Consider the following 27,525-nt stretch of genomic DNA (forward strand, 5'->3'; position numbering starts at 1 on the left):
TGGTGAAAAAACCTGCATTCAATGTATAAGAAAAACTAACATTAAATACACCTGCAAAGAATGGAGTCGATAGTCATAGTCATTAATCACTGATGGTGGCTCATGCCTGCCTGACCCAATTCTTATCATTTTAATGGCAGCTCCTCTGGTTTTCCTTTGACAGATGGCCTGATTACAGCGTCTCTGTCCCTCCAACTCTTAGACCCGTTTTCCGACCCTTCAGACCTCCTAGCCTGAGGCCTCTTCCCTTTCTCCTTCTCTATCAGTCTCCCTCTGGCTCCGCTCTTTCCTGTCCGGCCTGACTCCACAGTCAGGATACTCTTAGCAATATCTTCAGTTTGGCAGCCCTTGTTCTGCAGTCTCAGAAAACTTGAAGAACTCCAACCCTTGATAATTTCAGCCATCCGCAACACTAACTGCTCTAATATTGGGGCAATTAAGCATGATGGAGAAAATTCATCAACCATGGGGATTGATATTAAGGCAAATTTAGAATCTAAAATGTTAGCTGTGCCTTGGCAGCTCTCCTAAGTCTCCCTAAACAACTCAGTCGTGTTGCATAAATAATCACTGAGTGCCTATCACGTGCCAGCTTTTATTCTATTACCCCTTTTGTTCTGGAAATGGTTTTATATCCCTTACAGAAATTATTGAATGTAGCTCAATTAAAGAACAAAAGAAATGAGATTATTTTATTTTAATTTCACAGTAATGTTAACAGTATATGAAAAAGGACCTTCTAAAATGACCACACCACCTACTTGGTATTCTATAAATAGTCCATGCCCTGAACAATGCCATAAACTTGTGTAAGCTGCTTTCTCTTTCTCTGTCTCCCTCCGCCTCCCCTGCTTACTACTTTCCTATTTTATCTTTTCAAACTTAGCTCAGTGTCACCCCCTCAGTGAAGACTTTCCTGGCTTTCATGGAAAAATAGATGGGACTCTGTCCTCTCTGCCTCAGTAACATCATATGTTGTGTGTCCATTTCCCACATAAGCAGTGGATCCTTCAGGGCAGCGTTGATCTTACTCATTTTGGTAAATGTGTGCACATGGCAGCTATCAGTGCACAAGTATGAATGAATGAGCACACCCTGGGACCAGGACAAACCAGCTCTTTAACTTATGAGCCTCAGTGTCCTCACTTACAGGTACGGTTACTACTCACATCACACAGTTGTTTCAAGAATCAAATTGGGAAACTGTAATATTCATTTAATCATGCTGACAAATGGTCATTTCCTTTCTTCTAGAATATAAATCCTCCACAGCTATTCAAGGGGTCACATCATCCCTAGATCTGCTTTATCACCAAATGACCAAATGCCAGTATAGTATATAATTTTCCTCTCAAAATATTCTTTTCCTTTATCAGCACTAGTGGTTGCCTTTCTTTTCAGAGTCAGTTTCATTCTTTTGTAAGAGTTGGTGGATATTTGATGAGTTGTGGAGAACTATAAAACAGACTTGGAGATACTAGGTGGTTGGAGGTTGACTTACTGGCTGTTCTTCATAAAGTACTGGCCTCATAGTATAAACTTTGCTTCAGGAAAAATTATACAGCCTATGCCACAGATCTTCTGCTCATAAAATACCAAAACTAGAATTTAATCTGAAAATGCTAAGGATTGGCTTTACCAAGAGTTTCTCTAGTAGATTTTCTAAAAATTTTATATCATGAAAAATTTACAGACAGACAGAGTCAGAAAATGGAATGAACTTCTCCAGCAGTTATTTAAATCTGTGTCTTACAGACAAATACGCAGTCAAGTCACTCTAGTGCTCTGTGCCTTAGTTTCCTCATCTGTAAAATGAGGACTTGGATTATACCAACACTTGCTGAACTGACTTCATGGAGCTCCATCAAGGACTTCAGGGGGTACACACATTTTTGCCTCTCAATAGAAAACTGTCATATACTGGGATTATAATACATTTGAGCCAAAAACAATCTTATGACTAAATATTATGAAAAAAAAAATCACCAAACTGAAAAACTTCCAACATCCTTTTCAGCTCTAAAGTACTGTGATTTTACGTATTTACATACACTGAAATATAAGTTGATAAAAATAATTTACTTTTTCCTATTCAATCCATACTTAGTATGTACAAGTGAATGGATATGTTAAAAGTTGCCCTTTTTCCACTGACAGATGCATAATTTCAGATATTCAAAGAAAAGAGAAAACAAATATTGGGGGTATGATTCTCCGGAGAAATACTTTCATATATCTTGGGCTGAGGTAAGGTCTATTTATTCTAATAAGTTATAAAAGTCTTTTTCTATAAATATAAACTCAGAATTACATTTGTGGAGATAATACAGAACACAAAGTGATCTATTTTTGAGCTTTTCAGTATTTAAATTTCACAAGTAAAGAGATAAAATAGCAGAAGAAGGGCTAGTAAGGGACTATTTGTTCATAAAAAGTTTTTGAGAAGAAATGATAAATTCATTTTCTTCTACTAAGTTTTGCTGCTCATTTTCTCATTTCACCCAAAACTGATTCCACTAGAAAAACATACTGTCCCCCAAGAAATAAAAAATAGTATATCAAAAACTGTTTAGTCCCAAGACAGCAGGAAATAAAGAAGCCAGGAAATTATGGTTTGAGAGAAGACAGTACAGGAAGGCTAAGTTAGAGGAAAATGCATAGTTTTAATCAATAAAAGATTTGTATTAAAGTATGTATTTTCATGTTTACAAAACAGTATGTGAGTAGAGAACTACACAGATGTTGCTATTAAAAACATGAAGTTGATGCATAGGGAAGTAATGTTTTCTTTACTTTTCTAAATACATTTTTCTCAGATATTTAAATAACATCTAATTAACTTTCACGTTTCATTATTAAGTGTCTTCAATTGCTGACAGGCAATCCTACTGCTTTCTTCCATTCAGTTCACTCGCCCACTCTCTGAGAAGCCTTTTACACATCTTTTCCTCTTTCTTCAAAACACCACCTCCATCTTTTATCTTTTTTTTTTTTTAAACTTTTGTTTATTTTAAGTGTGTTTTTCCAGGACCCATGAATCCAACTCAAGTAGCTGTTTCAATCTAGTTGTGGAAGGCACAGCTCACAGTGGCCCATGTGGTCCATGAGGGAATCGAACTGGCAACCTTGTTAAGAGCACCGCGCTCTAACCAACTGAGCTAACAGGCCGCACCCCATATCCTTACTCTTTAATGACCACCTTGTTTTTTATTTCACTAAGAAACCAGCACCAATTTTAAAATAACGTCTATATGCTTCCACATCTCACATACGCGGGTCTGTAGCCATCTCTCAACAATCCAAGAACACTGTTCTAGCAATTGTCCCCTTTCTCTTCTGTACCACATTTCCCCCTCTCTACTGGACCATTCATATCAGTATACAGATACAGTAGTCCTCCCTTGTCTGTGAGGGATATGTGCCAAGATCCCCAGGGATGCCTGAAACCATGGATATATTATATTTTTGACTACACTTACGTACCTATGATAAAGTTTGAGATTAGGCACTGTATGAGATTAACAACAATAACTAATAATAGAATACTTATAACAATAAAATCAGGGTTACTTGACCATAAGCACTGTGCTACCGTGACAGTCGATCTGATAACCGAGAAGGGTACTAAGTGACTAACGGGTGAGGAGCATATACAGCGCAGATGTGCTGGACAAAGGGACGATTCACATGGACAGAGAGGGATGCTGAGAGATTCCATCACGCTACTCAGAACAGTGTGCAATTGAAAACTTAGGAATTGTTCATTTCTAGAATTTTCCATTTACTATTTGTGGACCACGGATGACTGTGGATAACTGAAACCGCAGAAAGCAAAACTGTGGATAAGGGAGGAAACCATTGTACTCAACTGTCCAATTTTTCTCCTCCAAAACCCTCCTTAACCCACTCCAATAAAGCTGTAGTCTAAGCATTCCACCAAAGTATTTGTCAAAGTCACCAACGGTGTCTATACTGCAAAATCCAAAGGTCAATCCTCAGTGCCCACTTTCCGTGACCACTTCAGTAGTGTCTGACAGTCTATTACTCCCTCCTTTTTGAAACACGTTCTTCACTTGGTTTTCAGGACAGTATTCTCTTTTGGTTCTTCCTCCTACCTCACTGGTTGTTCAACCCCTAGCATACTGGAGTGTCCCAAACCTCAGTCTGTTGTTTTTCTTTTTTGATTTATACTCACTCCCACTGGTCATTTAATCGTATCTCATGGCTTTAACTAGTATCTATGTGCTGATGATGTCATGATTTTCAAGCAAGTACGTATCTCCAATTGGGGCTCCCCACTGAACGCTGTAGTTGTATATCTAACTGACTGCTTGATAAGCCCGGATAGATGTTAAATAGGGATCTCAAACTTAATACGATCAACACCCAAGCTCCCAACCTCTTCCTCTTGTAGGCTCTCTCATTTCAATACATGGAAAAACCATTCTTCTAGTTACTCAGGCCCAAAACTTTGGACGAATCAAACAGCCGCCTAACTTATCTACCAACTTCTGCCCTTGCTTCCTTTGTCACGCTCACAGATGGTCCCCTACCTAGCTAGCCGTCACAGTCAGGTAATTTTATTCCTCTGCTCTAAACCCTTCAGTACCTTTTAATCTCACTCACATTAGAAATGGCCTCTGAGACTATTACAATGGCCTACAAAACTCTTCATCAGCTGGTCTCTTCTCCTATTACTCTCCTCCCTCTTTTACTGTTCTAGACACACTGGTCTCCCGGCAGTCACTTGAGTGTGTCAAACACACTCCTCCCCCAAGGCTTTTGTCTTTGTTACGTCTACCTCAAATGCTCTTTCCCCAATATCTGCATGGCCTGCTTCCCACCTCCTTCAGGTCTCACATCTTTACCAGGGAGGACTTCTCTGACTACTCCACAGAAAATAGCAGCACTCCCCCCACCATGGACCTCCTACCCTGCTTTATTTTTCTCCAAAGCACTCACTACCATCTTTATATTATACATTTACTTGTTAGTTTGTTGTTTGTTTTTAAATATAAGCTCCAAGATATCAGGGACCGTATCTATCATTTTTCCCCCTGCTGTTTCTGTTGTGTCTGGAACAGGGCCTAGACATGGGAAGGTACTTTATAGGTATTTGTTGAAGAAAATTTGTCCACAAAGGTCAAATTAAAAATTTTAATGTGTATAATTTTACCCAAAACCTGAAGGTGGCCAAAGACATAGAGCTAAAATTATTGAGTGTGGAGAGCTTGTCTGGTAATAGGTAACAGTAACTTCCGTGAGGGTCAGGTCAGTTCCCTAGAAAAGGAACCATCCCTTCACTGGTATTGACCTGTACACAATAAAATATGAATGTAAAAATTTAAACCCATAAATCACTATTATACTTTCAGATAAATAACACACTTACTGAACATCAACTTACGTTTTAAAACAGGGGTCACCAGACATCAGCTGCATACTGATCAAAACCTAAACATAAGAAAAAGAAATTCTGTGATTATAAAAGATCTCTTGAGAGGAGAAGCCATGTTCTACTAATCTCTGCATCCTCCAGAGCACCTAGCCCAGTATTTCCTACTTGGAGAGCATTAAATAAAATGATCGCTAAATTGGATTATATCCGATATTAAATTGCTGCTTTATACAGACACAGACTAAAAATCATTTTTAACATTCAAAACTTTGGCATTGCAAAAACCAGAGTAGAGAAGATGGAAACAAAAAGCAGGTGCTTCAGCAATACCAAGCCTGTGGGTATATGCTGTGTTCGTCTAGTTTGTGTCTTTCCTCCCAGCGGTGCTCAAGTGTTTAGAAGGTTTCCCTCCAACTTGTCGTGTTGTCATTTCGAGGGGTGCCTGCTGGTGGTGGCCTGTAAGAGTAGAATGCTTCCCGCCTTTGTTCCAGCTTTAAATCAGAATTCAAAGCTTTGCTAATGTTTTCTGAAATGCTGCTGTTTGCTAGTTGCTGAGTGCCTTTTAAGAATCAGCCATTCAATCTTACTGTGTTCTTCTGGGAATAATAATGATAATGGTAATATTAACAACATTCATTATTTGAGAACTTATTATGTGCCAGGCAGAAGCTAAGTGTTTTATATAAATTATTTAATTTAATGTTCAAAACTCCTATTAGAGATCAATATTTCCATTTTAAGCCTGGGAAATTAAGTGATATTTTCAAGATCAGGTCGCTAGTAAAGGGCAGAGCTGAAATCTGAACTGAATCCAGAACTGCATAATACTAAAACTCACAGTCTCAATGAAAAACAGTGTATTATATATATACTGTTGTATACATATATATACACACTAATGGCTAATATATATTCTATATCCTCATTTTATTCTTATCTCTTCACCCCAGTATGACCACTACTACTCTTTTTCTCTTTAAATGCTAAAAATACCAAATGTGTGACCTACACACCTGCTGTGCTGGTTTCCTCATCACCTCTTCTTTCATAGAACTCTACAACCTGGTTTCCGATTCCATCAAAACGGCACTCTTGACTATCTTGAAAGTTTCAGGGAGGAGATGGAGATGGCACATACAGCTTTTAAGAAATTGTATAGGGAAGCAGAATTGAGAAATGCAACAGTGGTTGGAGCCGAGAAATTGCCTGAGCTGTTGCTTTATATGTTAATGAGGATGGCTCATTAAAGGGAAAAATGATTAAGAGAGGAGAATATCCAAGGAGCAAAGCTCTTGATAGACAAGCTTTAGATTCTAGAACCTAAGAGTACGATTGATTTCTGACAGGAAGAGGGACACTTCCTTCATTCATCGTTAAAAGCAGGCAAAAAGGACAAGAGGGCTGGAGAGATAGGAAGACTTGTAAATTCTGTAATGGAAAGATGAGAGAATTAGAGTTTAATGGCTTCTATTTTCTCAATAAAGGATAAAGCAAGATCATTAGCTGAGAGCACGACTGGTGCGTGGCGATATGAGGAGAAAGAAGGTATGAAACAGAATTTCAAGGAAACAGGGAAAGGGAGTAGAGTATGATTGGTGGTGGTGGTGGGCATGTCTTTAGTAATGCCAGCTAGGCTTGGTGGTGTGATCTTCTGCAGCAATGTCCGACAACTAGGATGCAGACCTAGAAAGGAGAGTTGAGTTTGACTGAGGTTAGGGATTATTCAGGGGAGGGATTATTCAGGGGAAGGCAACGGAGGGAGAGAGGGACAAAGGAGCAAGGAGTACTTTGAAAGTTATGATAATCATGGATCATGGAATCTAGCTGAATAAAAAGGAAAACGAAAGCAAGTGGAGGCTGAGAGAGTGAGACAGTGATAATGTTCAGGATAGCTAAGTGAGTAGTAGACCAAGAGGGCTGGAAACAGAAGAGGTAGTAGCAGGAGAGAGGAATACTTTACATCGAAAATTTGGAGTTGGTAAAATTTCTAGTGGCAAGAAAGTGTGTGACCATGGGCGTAGGAATTGAGATGAAGAAAAGGAAAAGGTGGCTGGAGATACGTAGTTTAAGGAGCTGGAGGCGTTAGGCACATGTAAGATTAGCCAGAGTGAGAGACTATACAGTGAAGACACTCCAGAAGGACAGCTCACCCACACAGATGCTGAAACCACCAAACATGATGACAGACGGGATAGAGAGAAAAACTGTGAGCTAGGAGCTAAGTCATCAATGAGTAGGAGAAAGAAGGTAATTAAGCAGCCAGGAGATCACGGATATCAGAAGGGAGAGAGAAGGACTGAGGAATGGTGTGATCTATAAAAGAATATGGTTTTTGTAGGACAAAGTGGGAGAAATGGGGAGCCAGGAGGAGACTACTACATGAGCTGGCTGGAAGGAATGTGGGGATCTGAAATGTCAAAGTAATTTCAATTTCTAATAAATACACCATAATCCAGAGTAGGATTATCTATCTTCTTATACAAGAAGTATAAAGGAACTGAATTCAGTGGCTTGTTCAGGATCAGTCTAAGAATGAACAGTGTTGCCTGCTCCTTATGAGTCTGATGTTTTGACAGCATGGTAACATGAGAAATGGCTGACCAGGTGGCAGAAGGTCCGTATTCTGGTCTCAGCTATGCCACCTACTACTTTAGTGAGACCCTTAACCTTCTGAGTCTCAGCTTCTTCTACAAAATGGAGACAATCTTTGCCCACCTATCCAACCCCATCTATTTCACAGAGGTGTATATGCAGTGCTTTGGAAATTTTTCATCTATATAGAGATCACCATAAAACCATAAAATTAATAAGATGTGCACAGAAGTTTATACCATGTTATCTTTCTAACTTTCTCCTTATCTTCTTTCACCACCTTCCTCTCCACCCCAGCTACATCCCTTTCTTTACAGATGCTAAATTTGTGCAAGGAATGGACTGGCTATAATAACCACTTCATGCATTTTCACATCTTCAGGGCTAAATATTTACTGAAAACAAAGTTTGAAAACTGTAGGTATGGGGTAATTCTTTGTTCCACTAACTCTGACCATCCAGTTTTTATTCAGAATTATTTTTCTTATCATTAGATAACTTACCATCATGGGTGACCTAACTGAAATACAGCAAAGGGTTTATCCAGTGAGTTTTAGGAGGTGCAAGACACTTAACAAACATTTTCTCAATGGGTCGCATTTAATGCTCCCACCAACTCTCCGAAGTGTATTTTCTGTCTGTGGCCATCAAAATGCATGGCCCCCGATGGTACTGGGAAACAAAGGGCAGACGTCCAAAGTGAGTTCCACCTATCCCTTCACTAGTGACAAGAGAACCCAGTGACTCCTCTGTGGCCACCACAGCTGCTTTGGAAATGACCTTTCGGGAGCTATAAACATTTTAAGCTACCCATTCATCATGCTCCTTCCTCCCAACGAGCCCTTGTGCTGCAGTGGTTGTGTGCACTGTTGCCTGAATGGTCATAGCACCAGAGAGAAATACCTTGGGATGAAGACGGTGAATATTTGTGACTTTCACTGCTTCTGTGATTTGGGTATTTTTTCCCCCTACGTGGTGAGTATTTCAGTGGTTGGGTCAGCGTGTGATCTGAGTATTGATTCCCATCTTGCCCTTGAGAGTATATACCTATGCTTATTTAAAATGCAGAGAATTTAATTTGTTGACATGTAGACCTTGAAACGTGCTTACTTTAAGAATGGAATTATCCTGTCTTGTATTTTTGGTATCATAGCCTTCCAGTAAACAGCGACGAGTGGTATTTCCGGATCCAGCAAACTCCGCCAGGTTCAGATCTGCAAAGCCCAGCTATGAAAAGAAAAATAATTATATTAATAGAATATCTACTAGGCTTCTCTCATATTCTACTTAAAATAAACATTCAACCCATGCTTTAGACAAGCTACCTCAAACCACAGTCATTTGTAACTTCTGCCATCTTAACAATATCTGTTTTGTTATCTACTTAATGTGCCTTTAAATTGGCTCCCTTTTGGTAAAAATATTTATTACCTATTCTACTCTTGTCTTAAGCACTACAGTCTTTGAAATCATAGATGTTATGCTCCAAATATATACATGTTTTTCTTGTACACATTAAAATATGTAACTGTTGAAGTTAATCATGTCAAACAACTAAAATCATTGCAAGTAACAGTGGTACTCACACCATACTGTGGGAAATATGAGCAGACCCATCATGATCACTTGCATATCCATATAGAAAAATAATCAGACTTCCCTCTCCCTAATCTGGTCCTGGCTCTGTTCTCAGTTAACCACTGGTGACTGCAGACAGTTGCAGGTTATTAAGTTCTTGCTCTCCACACAAGAACTCAAAGGATTTAAGCGCACCACACACTTTCTTTGGAATAAGCCCCTTCTCCTTCAGCATCTTCCGTAACCTTGTCTTGCTGAGCATCCTTGAGCTGACTCTCTTTAGGAACCCTTCCGCCTTTCCTCCCTTCCTCGAAGCTGTGCAAACACCGACCCTCTCGGCTGCTATCCAGAAGTTCAGCTCAGACCTGTCCCTCCCTCGTGCCACTACCCAGGTTTGGTCTGTTTTATGCAGCTACCAAACATTGCCTTCCGGTCTTTCCCCTGATGTTGCTTAACCCTATTTCTTCTTTCCAAGTGGTACAACAAGTCAACGCCATTGTAACTTTTTTTTTTTTTTTAACAAAGTCTATTCTACATGACTAAATGTATAGGGAATCTTTTGTTAACAACAACAAAAAAAGTTTTGAGTTTGCGATTACCTCCCTGAATACACAATAAAAAGCAGTGATCATTTCAGACACTGCTGTGATTTTAAGTTCCCTGCTTTAAGATTTTAAAACCCACACTGGGCACATATGAATGGCATTCAAGATGAAGATTTTAATTGCCAGCTGGAGCATTATTTTAGTAGCTTTTAACTGGTACAAAAAGAATGAAGGACAAGAACTGAAGAGACTAGTCGAAGGGCCACAAGCCCCAAATGCAATAGGTCGGAACACAGCAAGCCACAGGTAACACCTACCTAATTCACTTGCCTCCTGTGGGGGTCCAACAGATCAGCCAAAAAGCCTGGGTATGCCCAGGACAAAGCTGCATCCAAATGAGCATGTGAAGACCCACGTGGCTACGTGACCACGTAGCATCCACATGCCCTAGTTCATACATTATCTTTTCTCTGTAACCTCATTACTTCCTTCACATCTGTACTCTGATGATGCCTTGCTTCCTATTTCACTCAGAAGAGCAATCAGAGAGCACTTAACTTTCATAAGCTCTCATTGCCAGCCACATCTACTCACTTACCTGCATCTGTGCCCACACACCTGCCTTCCCACTTACTGTAAGTGAACTGGCTGTGCTCCCATCTGAGGCCAACCGCTCTCCTCTCGCCTACTCAAGTTCATAGCTCCAGGAATTCTTCCTTCTCTTTTGCATTCTAAAACTTCCCTTCTCTACTGGATCATTCCCATCAGCACACAAACATGCTGGATTTTCTCCATCTTATTGAACAAGAGAAAACAAAACCTCACCTCACCTCTGTCTCCAGTCTATTGAACTATTTTTCTGCTCCCCTTTATTGCACAACTCCTTGAAAGAGTTCTCTGTGTTGACTGTCTCTGATCCCTCTGTCCTTGGCCACCTCCTCAACTTTATCTCCCCATCCTTATTTACTCTTCTAGCCACAACGTCTGTTTCCTGTTTCCGTGGAAATGCCGAGATCACCTCAAGGCCTTTAACAATTACTGTTTTTGTTTTTCCACCTGATAGATTCTCTCTTAGATCTTCTTGTCGCTTTCTTCCTCACTCCATTCAGGTCTATGTTCAAATGTCATCTCTCTAAAGGGGCTTTTGCTGACCCTTCCTGCTTCCCCTACCCTGCAGCAGCCTCCCTTATCCCTTAGCTGCTTTATTTTTCTCCTTGGTATTTATCATCACATCGTGTACATAAGCATTTCATTTTTATTTAGTTCATTGTCTGCCCCCTGCTTCAACCCTCCATTAGAATGTAAGCTCTATAAAGGCAGGGATTTTTGTCTGTTTTGTTTACCGCTGCATCTTCAATACTTAGACTAGTGCCAGGAACAATGCCTGGCACATGGTAGGCATGTTTGTTGAACAAAAAACAGCCCATTGGCTTACCATCCACTGTTGGGATGCTGGTATTACAGTGTCACTAAGCATAATGCAAGGTAAAAAAAAAAAAGAATCCGGTCAGTCCCTCTTCAGAAAGCATTAAAAGGTCGGGTATGCCAACGTGATGTTTCAGGCTGAGGGTCTGAGCACTATTTATATGCCAGGCCCTGTTCTAGACACTGGAAAATAGTGATGAACAGGACAGGTAAGGGCTGTCTTGTTACATTCTAGTGATGTATCAGAGTCCATATTTCCTTACGATTTTGTCTTTGGATTCACTGATATAACTGTCTCATTAACACGGTATCTGTGGACAATGTTACTTCATTTGCCAAATAACTTAGAGCATCTATATTCCAGGTAATGTTAGGCATTAGGAATGAAATCATTCCTATTCTCAAGGAGCTCAGTTTGCTAAGGGAAAACAGAAAACAAATTCCTATAAAAAAGTGTAAGTGCTGTGACAGAGGAAGACAAACTGCAAGAAAGAGGGGAAAAGAAAATTTCTCAGTGGGGAGGGATGACTAAGCTGAGTCTGAATGATAGATGAGTTGACAGGACAAGAGGAGGGAGGAGTGTGACACACACAAGGCAGAGAAAACATCAAGTCCATTCCAGGAAGTTTACGAGGGCAGTATGTCTGAAGCACAAGGATGAGTGAGTGTGTGTACCTGTGTACATGTGTGCGTGTGCACGTGAAGACAGATGATCTGCAAACCAAGATGGGTCTAATATACTGGGTTAAAGACTTTTCACTTCATTTTCCTTTACAGATAATAGGTAGCTGCTGAAGTACTAAAATTGAGGGAATGATATGATCATGTTTGAACTTTAAAACCATCACTCTGGCAATTATATAGAGGAAGGCCTGGAAGGAGACAACAGAGGCAGAAAACAAAAGATAGGGGCCAATGTTGGCTTTAAATAAGAAATAATGAAGGCATAACCTAAGGCAGTGGACTTGGGAATGGAGAGAAGGGATGGTTTCAAGAGCTTTCTGGAAGGGAGAAACGAAGAGGATTTGCCAATGATAGCAGACCCTGTTGTTTGTTTATCCCACCGTTCAATGCCCTCATACTCCTTGCTAGCGGAGCTCTGATTTTATTTGTGTCCACTTTTAGCTCATCCATGTACATAAGGAAAGTTAACTAAACCTCTAGCTCACTGTTCAATCGTCTAACCATGGCCATCCACTCCTACTGCCTCTGGTTTAGGAGTGGGCATATGATCCGGCTGTGAACAATGAAAGGATGGGAAACTTCTCTGAGGGCCACCTAGGAAAACTTTTCTCAGGCAACAAAGTCATACGTGGGGAAGCAGCTGGATTTTGCTATATCTGAATGTGTAGACTAAAACTCAAGCAGCCATCTACCTGGTGACTATGAGGGTAGCTAGCCAAGGTCAAAGTCACCATATAGATAATAGAAGAACGGAAAGAGAAAAGAAACATGGGTTCTTGATGACATTCTCCAGTCAGTGGATTAACTAATCCTGGAGCAGCTCTATTTCACGTCTACTTGTTTAGTGAGATTTAAAAAAAATCTCTAGGTGAGGAGGGTTTTCTGTTACTTATAGCAAAGAGGTTCCTAACTGGCATTGCAGCCAGCTAATGTACACAGGGAGTTAGGTAGATGTGATGGTTGGAACTAGTGCCCAGTACTTGGCTCAGGTGACCGGGGTGATGGAGATACCATCACAGAGACTGGAAATAAAAGAGGAGTGTGTGGGTTTCTGGTAGAATGACTAATTACTCCTTTCTTTTATTTAGCAAAAAGGTGAGCACATTCATTAGGAATTGCTTATAGCTAGTAAGTGTATCAAGGAAAGGAGAGATCATGTATATGCAGAGTGCTAAGGGGACACAGACGAGAGGTCCTATTCCACTGGTGGGGGCAATGACGGGACTGGGAATACTTCCAAGGGGGCTGAATTAACAGATGCTACTGCTTAATGCAAATCAGAGATCATTATCTAGACAGGAAGCTGAAATGTAAGAACATCCCATAATCAGCATTTAGACAGCATTTGACTATAATTTATTGTTGGCTCTAGCTGTTCAATGTCCAAGTTGCTTTATTTAAAGATAGCCAACCTGAACAGCAATTAGAAGAGCAAATTGTTTAATCTTTAACCTTGTAAATAGCAATGAATGATATTACAAAGTCCAAAAGAGTTAAAGAACATTTACTTACCTTTGCGTAAGTTTTTCCACCTTTTAATTCCTGCCAAAGATAGAAAATACTATAAGGTTATCACATGATTAAAGATTTAAAATTAAATATATGTCAAATAATTCTGGGTTTTTCATGTCAAATAATTCTGAAGTAGAGATTTACATGCTGGCAAATATAGATAGTATAAGTCTAATGATCTTATATCCAACTATTTCGATGCCCCTCCCCAAATAACCAGAATTTTTATTTAGAATTTAACTTAAATCTGAAAGTGACAAATGGTAAGAAGACAAGTTAATATTTAATCTATTTGCTGAAGAAATTACCAAAAAGGTCCTAGACACATTGCAAGAACCTGAATCACCAAAGAAAAGTTAAATTACTTACTTAGTTAAGCATATTAACACATTGTAGAAAGATTTTAAAAAGAGTTAAAACCCCTGCCAGAGACAACCAATTATCAATTTTTAGAAGGTATCCGATACATTCCATGCATACGTATGCATATGTATGTATATATTCTTTTACAGAAATGATAGCGTACTACACACGCTGTTCTATCTATGCCTTACTGTTTCCATATATATCTGGTGTTGTTCCGTGTTAGTATAGAAGAAACCCTCTTATCTAATGTGAACAATGGCAAAAGTGAAAAATACAAAATAATATATAGATGTCTTACCATTTTAATTTAAAATATAGAACTCTACATTGATTTGTCAAATCTGGGTTTAGGCTGTCACACAAATGTGAGAATAAGTGTAAAACACTTAGAACAATGCCTAGCACACAGTATATGCTGTTTAAGTGTTTGCGATTATAATTAGGGCCAAACTTCTCTCTCCCCACCCACTGTTGGAAACGGGTTTGCTGGATGGAGCTGTCTCTTACTTTATTCCATAAACCAGATACATGATGCATTATCTACCACTTCTATCATTAAAGTGGTGAATTTAAATAAGCTGAGAAGCAATCTACGGTAAATTCTATTATTCATGAATATTTGCTGTCCCTCCCCTTCTGTGCCCCATTGAGGCTGGTGTGGCCGTGCCACCAGATCTACCCCATTATGAATTATCAAATTTTTCTTATTAGGTCATTGTCATATTCCCTTAATAGCACCCTTTGTTAAATAAAGCAAAACAAAACTTACTCCAATGATCCTTGTCTCTTCTAGTATTCTTTTCTTTGCTCCCCTCTGTAACTAAACTACTCAAAAGACTTAATTTGCAGAATCCCACTCTATTCAATCATTCCAACTGGCTTTTGTCCTCACTGCAATGGCTCTTAAGATCACCAATGATCTTTTTTATTAAAGCCAAAGGTTCTGTCTTCCTCTTACTTAATCTCTCAATAGCATTTGAGAGGCTTGCCCACACCATCTCCTTGCGTTTTTCATTTTCTCTAAACTTCCATGGCGCCACAATTGGCTGGTTTTACTCCTACCTCATTGGGTGCTCCTTCTCAGTCTCCTTTGCTGGACCTAGACCTGTACTCAACCTCTGTAGAAAGAATGCTAGTTGTACCCCAATTATGCATTCTCCCCCTCTCCATAGTAACAGAATCCTCTATTTTGAGCTGGACACCTGGCTACCGAAAATAATGACGTTTTCTACCTTCCTCCTGTTCTATGGCAACATGACTACGATTTGACCAAAAGCATGTAAGTGATATGTATGCCTTCTTGCTCCTTTCCTGAACCTGCTAAGAGTAATTTATACTACATCTACGTGTGAGTGTGATCCAGGATTTGGCCAAGGGCCTCTTGTCTTCTCTCTACACTTTCTCGCTGGGTAATCCTATTCAGGTCCACGGCTCTAAATAAAAACCGTATGCTGATGACTCTCAAATCTCTCCCTACTCTGAACTTCTCCTCCGAGTGCCAGATTAGTATTTTAAAATGCTGACTTGACATCTCCACTTGGTGTCTCAGACATCTAAAATTTAACATCACCAAAAGAGGCCGACTGATCTCTGCTTATCTGTCCCCAAATTATTCCACTTTGAATCTTTGCCATTTCAAGAAATAGCATAATCAGCTACCTATAAGCTCAGGTAAAAGTGTTAAGAGTTATCCTCAGTTCTTCTTTTTCCCTCATTTGCTACATCCAATCCATTAGTGGGGGGTTTATCTCCAAAATCCATCCTGAGTCATGACACCTCTACTGTTAATAACTCCATGCCAAAACAAGCATTCTTCACCTGGACTGTCCCAAACACCTAAGTGGTCTCTCTGCAATTCATCCTCCATGCTTCAGCAGAAGTGATCTTAGAAGATCATGTCTCTCATCAAAATCCTCAAATGGATTCCAATTATAATTAGAATAAAATCTAAACTCATCACCATGGCCTGTAAGGCCCCATCTGACCTAGTGCCTCCAATCTTATCACCGAGAACTTGCCCTCTCCATGTTTTCCAGGCTGGCCTCTGTCACTTAAACATGTCAGATTTGCTGTTTGTCCTAAATGGGGTTCACAGGACTTTTGAATCTATAGCTTGATATTTTTCATCAGTCTTAGAAGAGTCTCAGCCACAATCTCTCTCTTCTCCTTCTAGGGCTCCAATTACATAAATGTTAGATCTTTATACCGTTTCCCATGTCTTACACTCTTCTATATATTCCACCCTTTTGCTATAATTTATTCTGCATATTTTCTTGTCTTATTTTCCAGTTTACCAAAGCTCTCTTCAGTTATGGTATACCTGCTATTAAATCTGCCTGATGAGATTTATCTTCACTTCTTCAGCTTTACATTTTAGTTATTATATTTTTCAGTTCTAGAATTCAATCTGCTTTTTTTATAGTTTCTAGTTCTTTAATGAAATTCCCATATTTTTCACTAATTATGGTTATTGAAAAAGTTTGCCTTTGATCTTCCAAATCTGTATCTTCTATGGGTCTGTTTTTATTACCTATTTTCCTTTTGATTGTGGGTCATGCAGTCATATCACTTGGTACGCTTGGTACTTTTTGTGCATGACAACTTGAAGAAATAATTTGAAGCTCAGAGTAATGTTATTTTCCTTCCGAAAAGCGATATATATTTGCTTCTGGTAAGTAGTAACGTAGGGGCAGATCATCTTCATCCAAGCAGGGATTGAGCTGATTGGAAGCTGAGTTTCAGTCTTTATAAGGGCCAATCTATATCCATTATATTCCCCCTTCTAGGTTGAAAATGTTAGGGAGTCCCAGTGAAAAACTTGGGGTATTTACCAAGGCACCTTCTGCTGAGGGGCCTGGGAATCCAGTGCTTATCCCTTTAGTCCTGTAAGATTGCTGGAATATCAGCGCAGCTTCTGAGCCTCTCAGTCATTGTTTTCGGCTCAGCCTCTCCATTTTTTTTTTTTTTTTAAAGGAGGGCACAGCTTAAAGTGGCCCATACAGGGATTGAACTGGCAACGTTGCTGTTAGTAGCAACGTGTGCTAACCAACTGAGCTAACCAGCCTCCCTTGGCTCAGCTTCTTAACCACTACTTGAAAATTAACAAATGCTTCAAGGGGAAAATTAATAAGAAATGTCAGGCTCACCTCTTTATAATTCCCTTGTCTCTGATGCTAAGCCTCTCAAATCCTTACTGCCTTGGCAACTTCTGATGCCTTTAAGCAGTCATTTTTAATAATTGGTCTAGCTTTTCTGGTTGTTCTTGGAGGGAGTGGTGGTCTGTAACAAGCTAATCCATTAATTTCAGAAGCATAAATCCCCAGGTTTGTTATAATCTTAGGGCCTGCTATGGATGGAATTGTAGGCCTCCCTCACAAAAAGGTATGCTGAAATATTAACCCCTAGTACCTCAGAATGTGACTCTATTTGGACATAGACTCTTTATATAGATAATCTAGTTAGAATGAGGTCCTAATCCAATATGACTGGTGTCCTTATAAAAAAGGAAAAATCTGAATATAGAGGCAGACACACACACAGGGAAGATGATGTGAAGACACACACAGGGAGAAGATGGCCATGGAACTGGAATCAGAAAGTTGAATGTTTGGGGGCAGGAACTCATTCCAGCTCACCGCTGTTCTTTTAGTGCCTAGAATAGTAGCTGGCACATTGTAGGAACTCACATATTTGTTGACTGGTGATTGACTGCTTTGTGGCCCAGGCAACAAGAGTATATTGTCAGACTTTTTGAACTTGTCAAATTTATAGGTTAAAAAATGGTATCTTATTTGTACTTTTAATATACATAAGTGAGACTGAGTAACTTTTTATATGCTTAAGCTATTTTTCTTTTTGTGAAATGTCTATGCTGTCCCTTGCCTATTTAACTATAGGGTTGTGGATCTTTTAATTTATAACTTCAGAGTCTTCATCATATTTGTCGTAGTAATTTAAATTATTGTTGCAAGTGTGAAGTAAAATTAAAATATTATTCAAGAACCTTACCTCACTATCACTATACATAGTTTATTTGAAGGTGCTCTTTCCATATTAAGAAAATTAGGCCTTTGATGTGATTTGCAGATATTTCCCCCTAATTTATGACTTTGCTTAAGGTTATTTCTTTTTTCAATGCAGAATATGTTTATATAGTTAAGCTTACCAATTTTTCTTTATGAGTTCTTATGTTTATTCTCATGTGGCTTTTTCTCCTTTCTCACTGGTTGAGAGATGACAAGACTGGAGCAACTCCTTTGGATCTAAAGATGGGCACCACGTGGGGAAGATGGCAGAGCTGCTCTACCAGCCCTGGATCCTTGGCTACTACCCAAGACTGACATGAACTTCTATCTTACTTATTAAGTCATTGTACATTGGGGTGTCTGCGTCAGCAGCTCATTATATATGCCCTAATACACCAAACCATCGTAATATGAGGAACTGGTTCATTTCAGATGAACAAGTCCTACCTTAAATAGCAAAAAATTTAGTTTTTATAAACATAGACTCTGAGTTTCTTTCCCGCCCCCCCCTTCCGCCTCCCACACCCACTCTGGTTCAGCCGCGGTTTCTCAGTCTAGTTGTGTAGGACATAGCTCCCTGGCCCATTATAAGCCTGGCTGATATTATGAGCCTTGCGCTCCCCCAGGCTGAGGCAGTTGGTCGCCGGTCGCCCGCTCACACCACAGCTCTTGCTGGCGGCCAGCCACTCACGCTGGCTGCCGGTCACTCATGCTAGCCGTGCCCACTCATGGTAGCACACGGCAGCACACAGCAGCCTGCGGCAACACCCAGCTGCCCACTGCAGCTTATGCCAACCTCCAGCTGCTCTCGGCAGCCCAGCTCCAGGGAGAGCTGTTGTTCACAGTCTTAGCTGTAGAGGGCGCAGCTCACTGGCCCATGTGGGAATCGAACTGGCACTCCAACCACCTGAGCCACCGGACTGGCCCCGAGTTTCTTTAATTAGCAGTTATTCCTTATTTTAAACTGGTTATATGGTTTTTGTTAAAATTTAAAGGCTGATCATCTTTCAAAATTCATGATGAGAACTCCATTTAGAAAAGGTTTCAATGTAAGAGCCACATTGAAGAGCAGCAATTAAGGTAGAAAAGGAAGAAGTTAGGATGCTTTACTTATATCTCGGTTACCCCTTACAACTTCTTGAGGAAGTAATTATTATTATACCATTTTTTAGATGAGGAGATTGATTTTTTAAAAAATCAGGAGAATTGCCTAAGGTCTCACAGTTAATAAGTGGTATTTCTAGGATTCAAATCCAGGTCAGTATGATGCCATATACACTTTCACTGCACCACAATTCCTTTAAGGAAGCGTCCATTCAATTATTACTGCTCCAAATACGACTATATTAGAGGTCTATTTTCATTTAAGGCTTAAAACTCTCTCTCTCTCTCTCTACATACACACACACACACACACACACACACACACACACTATATATATACACATTATATATATACATTTTTATATACACACATTATATATACATTTTATATATATATACATTTTATATATATACATATATATACACACATTATATATACATATATATTTGTTATATTTTAACTGGTAGATTAAGTAGTAGATTAAGCAACAGAGTAGATGAAGCAATATAAAAGAATATGAAATATAGCTACACACATAACAGTGCTAACAGTTCACTCAGAAAGCAGAAAAGAAAGCTAAAACATGCACGTAACTTTTTATCTCATATAGAAGGATGCAAGACTGGAGTGGAAAAGAACAAAGCAAGGGACTCCTGATTTTCATTCGCAGTTCTTCTCTATTTAATTTTTGAACATGTATATGAATTACTTTGGTAATTTTTAAAATGTATATAAAATGTAAAACATAAAAATGTACATTTTAACGCCAGCTGTTTAATTCACCACTACTGGTGACTAAGGGATCCCTCTTTTTCACCCCCTAAAAAGGCAGGATCACATATTTACATATAATTAAGTTGAAGCATATGATTAAGTTTCCTTCTTAGATTCTGTAGATTACTGGTAATATGCCTCAACCTCTAAAAAAGAAAACATGGACTTGGAATTAGAAAGATTTGTGTTTGAGTCCTTTGCGATTTATTAGCTATGTGAATTTAGGTAAGCAACAGCTTCTCTGAGCCTGAGTTGTCCTCAGAACTGAAAAAAAAAACAACCCCAACTATTTTCAGACATAATGCCTAACAAAGAGGAACTCAATGAACAGCAGGATATAGATATACAGAGCCCCCAAAATAATACAAATAAGGTTAATACTTTTATGCATAGTGACAATGAGATAAGATCCTTGAATATCTTAATTTATAACTTCGGATTCTTCACCACATTTGTCATAGTAATTTACATTTTTGCTGCAAGTGTGAAATGAAATTACATGTAACAGTTCGAAGGATAAAGCAGAGCTAAATAAAGTGAGTCTGTGACTATGGAACTAATTATGGTTTCTGAAAGGGGAGAAGTAAGAGGCTATTTTTATACCTTCCTCACAGATACTCTGTAGATACAAGGATCTAGGATGCCTGTGGTGGCACTCGCACTCATTTTGCACATAAATGAGAACTTCTTCCTCCAGTGAACACAGTTTGCTTGCACCACCTCCCTGAAGAAAAAGAAAATAAAAAAGAACCAGTTAATTAACTATTATTGATGACATATTTAAAAAGTACACACTCTTTCACTCAAGTCTATAATGCGAAAGTGATATATTAAAAGCCAGTATTCAGAAACAGTGAAAACATGAAGAAAACAAATTCCTAACAATGTGATCTGAAAATCTTTGAAGCTTTTAATTATCCACAGAAACTGAAAAAAAGTGAATTTACTTATCCATTGAAGCTTCACTATTCATTCAGTCAACATACAATACATGTTTACTTTAGAGTATTGGGTATGTTTCTAGATGTTTAAAATACGAAGATGAGAATGACAGCCTTCCTAACCTTGAAAGGCTTATAGTCCAGTTAGTGAAAGAGTCAGAAACATAAACAAATAGTTCTTCTAAAATGAGCTACTGCCATAGCTTTATTCCTGTTCCAGCCATAACAGCAACAGCAGTGACCATTTACTGACAGTGTACCACATGCCATTTAATCTCACAACAATGCTAGGAGGGAGCCATTATGTAGATAAAGAAAATGAAGCACACGGAGGGAAGTTAATTCAAGGTCACTGAGGGAGAAAGGAGCAGAACTAGCATTCAAACCAGGTCCTTTTAAACCACAAGCTTACTTATTCACCAAAGAATATCTATATTTTTCTAACAACTCTGCTCTTTCGAGTAGCCAGGCCTTTGTACGTGTTGTCCCCTACACTGTTCCCTGTAAGTATAGGGGTCTTAGTTTTAGAAAAGAAGGATAACTATTCCTCTAATATAGGAAGAAAAGAAAGACAATGGGTGAAAATAAAGAGAAAGTTGGAGAAAGCAAAGGGAGATGCAAGAGAGCCCAGGCTGAACAGTTTTGATTTTCTTAGGAAAGTAATAGGTGAGGTTATTTCTAAGGAATGACAGGGGCTGATGGGTGATTTGAAAACTTAAAGGCTGATGACAGTCAGGAATCACTGAAGTGGAGGATGTGATAGGGCATCAACCTGTAGTTGTCTCGGTGAAAAAAATGAATTTGTATTAAGACCAGTCAGTTCGGTTTCATGGATTTCTCCATCAGTATACAGAAATCCAAGAACAGGAATTACAAAAACAAATATCATTTAAAAATCAAGTATATGTTTGCGTGTGGTATGTACATACAAATGGACATACTAATGGGAGCCAAGGGCATATAATTTATCACAGGTTTCACTGTGATAACTTTAGCCATTTTATTTTTTTCATTAAGAATCTTCAGGTGATTTAATAAATTATGATGTGAAGAGAATGTATTTATCTTCGTAGGAGAATTTCCCTTGAAATTCAGCAAGGGTGCAATTTATTTGTATGGTCACAATACAGGCAGAATGAGTAATTTGGCAAAGGATGGATGTGGAGAGAGGCCACATGAGGCACCCCCAGTAAGATGAGCAGTAACTAACCTGTACACTCAAAAATTAATGATTTAAAAAAAAAATCAGTGAACAATGAAAATAACAAAGAGGAAAAAATAAAACAGATGTTTTTTAAATTGTTGCTTCCTCTCAACATGTCTTGGCCTCCAGCCTTGACAGAGGCATCAGCCGTGGCCTTTGGAGCTCCCCACAAAAGCTGGGCAGGAATACTGATGTGCTGGACCTTTCAGGAGCACGCTGTGCCTTGAAGCACTCGGTTGTTCCTGTCGTTCAGACCACTGATGTATGATCAGGAACCAGAGACAACATTAAAACAAACACACACTTATCTTACTTTTCTTAAAAATCACATAAAATGTTCTAGTTAAAGATGGCAGATTGTCTGCTCCCTCCCCCAAAGCTTCTATTTTATTTTTAAGTCATTCTCTCACAAAGACAAAGAGAACCAGAGAGGAGACAAAAATAAATGGCCTGGGATGGACAAATGATAACTGACTTTAGCAAACCGAAGAAAGCTGAACCTTAAGCTGGTAACGGTGAAAGCCAAGAGCAGGAATCTTAAATTGGTATTGAAGCAGAATGAAGGAGGGATAAAAGGCAGAAGGGCTGGCTGAAAACTGTTTTAGAAACAGTCCCTCAGATCCTCTCCCTGACTCCTGCAGAAGACTGAGACTAGTTCTCCTGACCAGGTAAAACAGAGGGATTGGTATTAAAAACGGCATGATAGTAAGGGCATATTTGGGGTGCTGAGGGTAGTGAAAGAGCACCTACTGAATGCTGAGACCTCCAACCTTCTTCCCTAACCTGGCTTCTCAGAATATATTCCTCAAGATGGGGGAAGAACATTCTCTGGGGAAATCCAACCAGCCCCAGAGAAAAGATCTAATGGGGTGGATGTTGAGGGTTCCCAACAAGATGGCTCAGCCAGCTCGATGTACAGTAAAACCCCGAGTCAAAAAACACTCTCCACATGTACAAAGCTTCTAAGGAACTTTAAATGCCTTGTAGTTAAATATGGGCAGACACTTGAGGATAGCCCTTTAAGTATAAAAGACAGAAACTGAAATGAATAGCAAAAAGGCAACTTGAACAAAATAGTCTATGCTGGAGGAAGAAAAAAGATTATCAGAGAGAAAGAAATGGCTATTTCATTTAGCAGAAAGGAGGACACAAGAAACATTAGAGTAGACACAAGTCAAACAAAGAACAGAAAATTAACAGAAAAAAATAACAAAAATAAGGGTTGGGTTTTTGAAAAAAGAAACAAAATCAACAAACCCTTATCTAAGCTAAGAAAAAAAGAAAGGAGACAAAATTGGAAATCAAAGAGGAAACATTATAATGGATGCTTCATAAATAAAAAGAATTTTAAGGGACTATTATGAACAAATTGGACAACCTAGAAGAAATCAATAAATTTCTAGAAACATACAACTTACCAAAACTGAATCGAAAATAGTTGAACTTACAGAAGTATAAAGTAGATGGTGGTTGCCAGAGGCTGGGAAGTGGGGGGAATGAGGAAGACGGTCATAGGGTACAAAATTCAGTAATACAAAAGGAGTAAATTCTGGAGATGTGATGTACAGCAGGGTGACGTTAGCTGACATACTGTATTGCATATTTGAAATTTCCTAAGAGAGTAGCTCTTAAGTGTTCTCACTAGAAAAAAAAAGTGAACTATGTGAGGTGAGGGATATGCTAATTAGCTTGATTGTGGTGGTCATTTCACAATGTATACATATATCAAGACATCAAGTTGTACACCTTAAATACACATAATTAATTTGCCAGTTATACCTTAATAAAGCTGAAAAAAGAAAATTATCGTAGGGATAAAATGCTTTCGAACCTATTGTACATATTTTTCACGACCTGTTTAGCCCCACCCAGTGAAGTCGCAAAAAGCTCACATCCACTTGCCGAGGAGAAGGCACTACACAGACGCATGAATACTGCCTCCCGAGTGTTGACTGACTTATCAGCTAGGACTCTTCTGTGACAGGAAGAAAGTCTAATGAGCCAAGAGATCGGTTGGAATGAACGAGGGCTATGAATCACAATAAAGGTCCTTATTTGGAGAAGAAACCTAGAAATGATGAATGAAGAACATATGAGCTCAGCATAACATTCTGGACGATCCACTGCCAATCACAGTTAAACACTCAACATTTGTGACTGAATTAATGTCACGCATGGGCCACAAGTGAACAGTCCCAGCTACCAATTCTGGCCTATGGTACTTCCACACCTTTCCTCTGTCTGGCGCCACTATCCTAAGTCAGTTCCTCATAGATCTTCCCTGGAATATGGTAAGTCTCCTAAATGGTCCTTGCTCAAATCTACCTTCCTCATTGCTACCAGAGAGCTCCTTTTAAAATACAAATCTGATAAGGTCATGCCTCTGTCTAAAATCCTTCACTGCTTCCCCATATCTCAGAGCATTTGGTCCAATCTTCTTAACACGGCATCTCCATGATTAGGCCTCTGCCTACCTACCTTAAGTCTCATCTCTTTCTGTCTTATGCTGCAATTCCCCATTTATATCACAGTATTTCTCATTTGTATGCCTTTGTTCATGTTTTCTTTCCCTCGTATTTCCTCTACTCTCCCTTTCAACTTCCCATATTGGCCTTTTAACTATTTTAGTTTAGCCATTAGCAACTCTAAGAATCTTTCCCAACTCAGCCTTTACGTTAAAGCCTGGTCTGCCTTGGTTCCCTGAGTACCTCAGTGTTGACCACCCCTATCTTAGAGAACTGCCATCCAGGGAAGGGGCTGGCCCTGTCCTAGAGAGCTGCCATCTAAGGAAGGGGCTGGCCCTGTCCTAGAGTGCTGCCATCCAGGGAAAGGCTGGCCCTGTCCTAGAGAACTGCCATCCAGGGAAGGGCTGGCCCTGTCCTAGAGAACTGCCATCCAGGGAAGGGGCTGACAAGAATTGGCTGAGTTGGCTTCCTCCTTCATTCCATTCAGTCCTCATCCCCCAAGGACGAGGTCCTAATTTCCTCTTCCCTGCCTTGCTTGAGGCAGATTCCTCTATGATTACACATATTTCAAATGAACCAATAGGGTAAATGAATTTTAAAAATTTATAAGCTTAAAAAATTGTTGACTATGGCCTTTCCTAATAAGAACTCAAGCAGAAATAGGTATGTTAATTTAAATAATCTTTTAGGTTTTGTAATGTCAAAAAATAATAGCCCTGGAGTATTAAACAACTTCTCTAAATGAAAAAAAAAATGTATCTGTGCCTAAGGCAATTAATCACTCAGAATTTTTTGTGATAATCTTTAGTGTTTACACACATACACACACACACACACACACACACAGCTGTTAGAAGGCTGTCCAACGTATACACACAAACAAAAAAAGTGGCTGAGTTGGTTCATGACGGTTTGTTATACTGATGGGTTACCATGGAAACAAACTCAGACTACTTGGCAACTGAGACAAAAGTCACATTAGTAAATGCTTTCCGTTACATGAGTCATTAATTTCCTATGAGTTTTATATGGTTGCTTAACCACTTTCAAGAAACAAAGCAACAGAATATGATTTGTGTTGATACTGTGGAAAGCCAAGTATTTCTAAGATAAAATGATAAAGTTGCTGATTGTGAAATACATAAGCAGAGGACTTAAAAGAAGATAAATGTTGCTATGGCCACTGTTTATGCTTTGAAAGAGTCAAAGAAAATCCAAAAAAAGTCTTTAAAAAAATAAAATATAAAATAAAATGAAAACTATGGATCCATTTTTTTGTTACTACTTAGTTACTGTACTAGCAAACTGCATTAATATTTTAAGAATAATTTTCATATGTATACTCTAGCACATATTTAAAAATTATGCTATGGCTTGGTAATTAAAGATATTTTAAACTTTTTAGAAACGGTGATTTAAAAAAAAACCTGCTATGAGAAATGCAAACTGTTTTTCCAGACAACATTACTGTCCTGAGGTGAAGAGCTTCTGTTCAGAGCTAGTCTGTTTAGGTTCAAATCCTGCCTCTGCCAATTGCCACATTCTCTAACCTCCCGGCATTTCCGTTTCCTCCTCTGTGAAACAGGGATGCTAACAGTACCTACGCTTCATGGGAACTTTGGGAAACCAAGTGACAGTACCTGGCTTATAGTGGATCTCAATAATAAATGTTACAAGTTATTATCAAGGATATAAACAGTTTTAAGTCCACTTACATTTGCCCTTCAGAGAGAAATAAGGGTTAAATTTACAAGTAGACAATTTTCTTCGACATTAATCTATTTTATAAAGGACTGCTTACTGAGAAAATGAACCTTCTGGAATTGAGGAAAACACAAGTTTTTAAGGCTCCAAAAATAAACTAGCTCTAACTGTGACTTTTAATTACAATACTAAGGATAAATGGCTTTCACACATCCCAGAGGTATTTTTGGCTTAAGGTCACTGTGTGGACAGCACCATCTACTATCATTCAATGGAAAACATTTGAACACAAGAAGATTTTCTTTCATTCATGTATTTTGCTGATGATGTTAGACAGTGAGGGAGGGGAAAACCCAGTTTTGGACGTTTTTGAGTTTGAGGAGCCTGAGAGTCCCTCATCTGGAAATGCCCAGCAGACAGACAGAGGCATAGAGACCTAGGACTCAAAGGAGAGCACAGGGATAGACACAAATGCGAGCATCTTTGAGGCCATGGGAATGGATGAGGCCATCCAGGGAGAGTGCACAGGGATAGACACAAATGCGAACATCTTTGAGGCCATGGGAATGGATGAGGCCATCCAGGGAGAGTGCGTAGAGTAGGAAGGGAAAAGCGCTGAACTCTAGGGAACATGGTGAGGTACAGGAGAGGGAGGGAGGCAGGCAAAGGAGATAAAGGATCAACAGAGAATCAAAGGAGATCATGTTATCACAGAAAACCAAGGGAAAAGATTTTTAAGAAGAAAGATGCTCAACAATATCAAAGTGGGAGAAGTATCATGTAAGATAAAGATTAAAATGAAGTCACTGATAACATTGGTAAGTGTAGTTTCAGTGAAAAGGTGGGGGTAGAAGACAGACTGCCATGGGAAATGGAGATAGAGAACACAGACAATTGGTTTCAAGTATTTTAGTAACAAAGTGGAGAAAATCAGGGTGGCAGCAGATGGGGATATGGTGTAGGGGGAGGATTTCATTTGAACACGCAAGAGACTTAAGCATGCTTTAGTGCTGATAGGAAAGAATCAATAAAGAGAAGAAGTCAAAAGATTTGACAAGGTGTGAATGATGGTGCCAGAGGGGACCCACCCCTGAGAATGTCAGAAGGGATGGGATCCAGATAACGGGTGGGGAGATTGGCCTTGGACAAGAAGGGTCTCCTCTTGCATCATAAGGAGGGGAAGCAAAAATGACATGTTCTAATGCAG

At 39.2% G+C, this 27,525-nt stretch overlaps 1 protein-coding gene across 2 annotated transcripts in view; it reads right to left on the reverse strand.

The window, feature by feature from the left end:
• EEIG2 (EEIG family member 2) overlaps positions 1-27,525 on the reverse strand; it is a 70,714-nt gene that overhangs the window by 20,181 nt on the left and 23,008 nt on the right. For both annotated transcript variants that reach the window (XM_081026608.1, XM_081026607.1), the window contains exons 2-5: positions 20,608-20,728; positions 13,735-13,764; positions 9,101-9,217; positions 5,408-5,454 (exon numbers count right to left, since the gene is read on the reverse strand). In XM_081026608.1, the coding sequence (XP_080882734.1) occupies positions 5,408-5,454; positions 9,101-9,217; positions 13,735-13,764; positions 20,608-20,728 (315 nt within the window). The remainder of the gene's footprint in view (positions 1-5,407; positions 5,455-9,100; positions 9,218-13,734; positions 13,765-20,607; positions 20,729-27,525) is intronic.

This window comes from Rhinolophus hipposideros, assembly GCF_964194185.1.
Source record: "Rhinolophus hipposideros genome assembly, chromosome: 19".
NCBI classification, from domain to species: Eukaryota; Metazoa; Chordata; class Mammalia; order Chiroptera; family Rhinolophidae; genus Rhinolophus; species Rhinolophus hipposideros.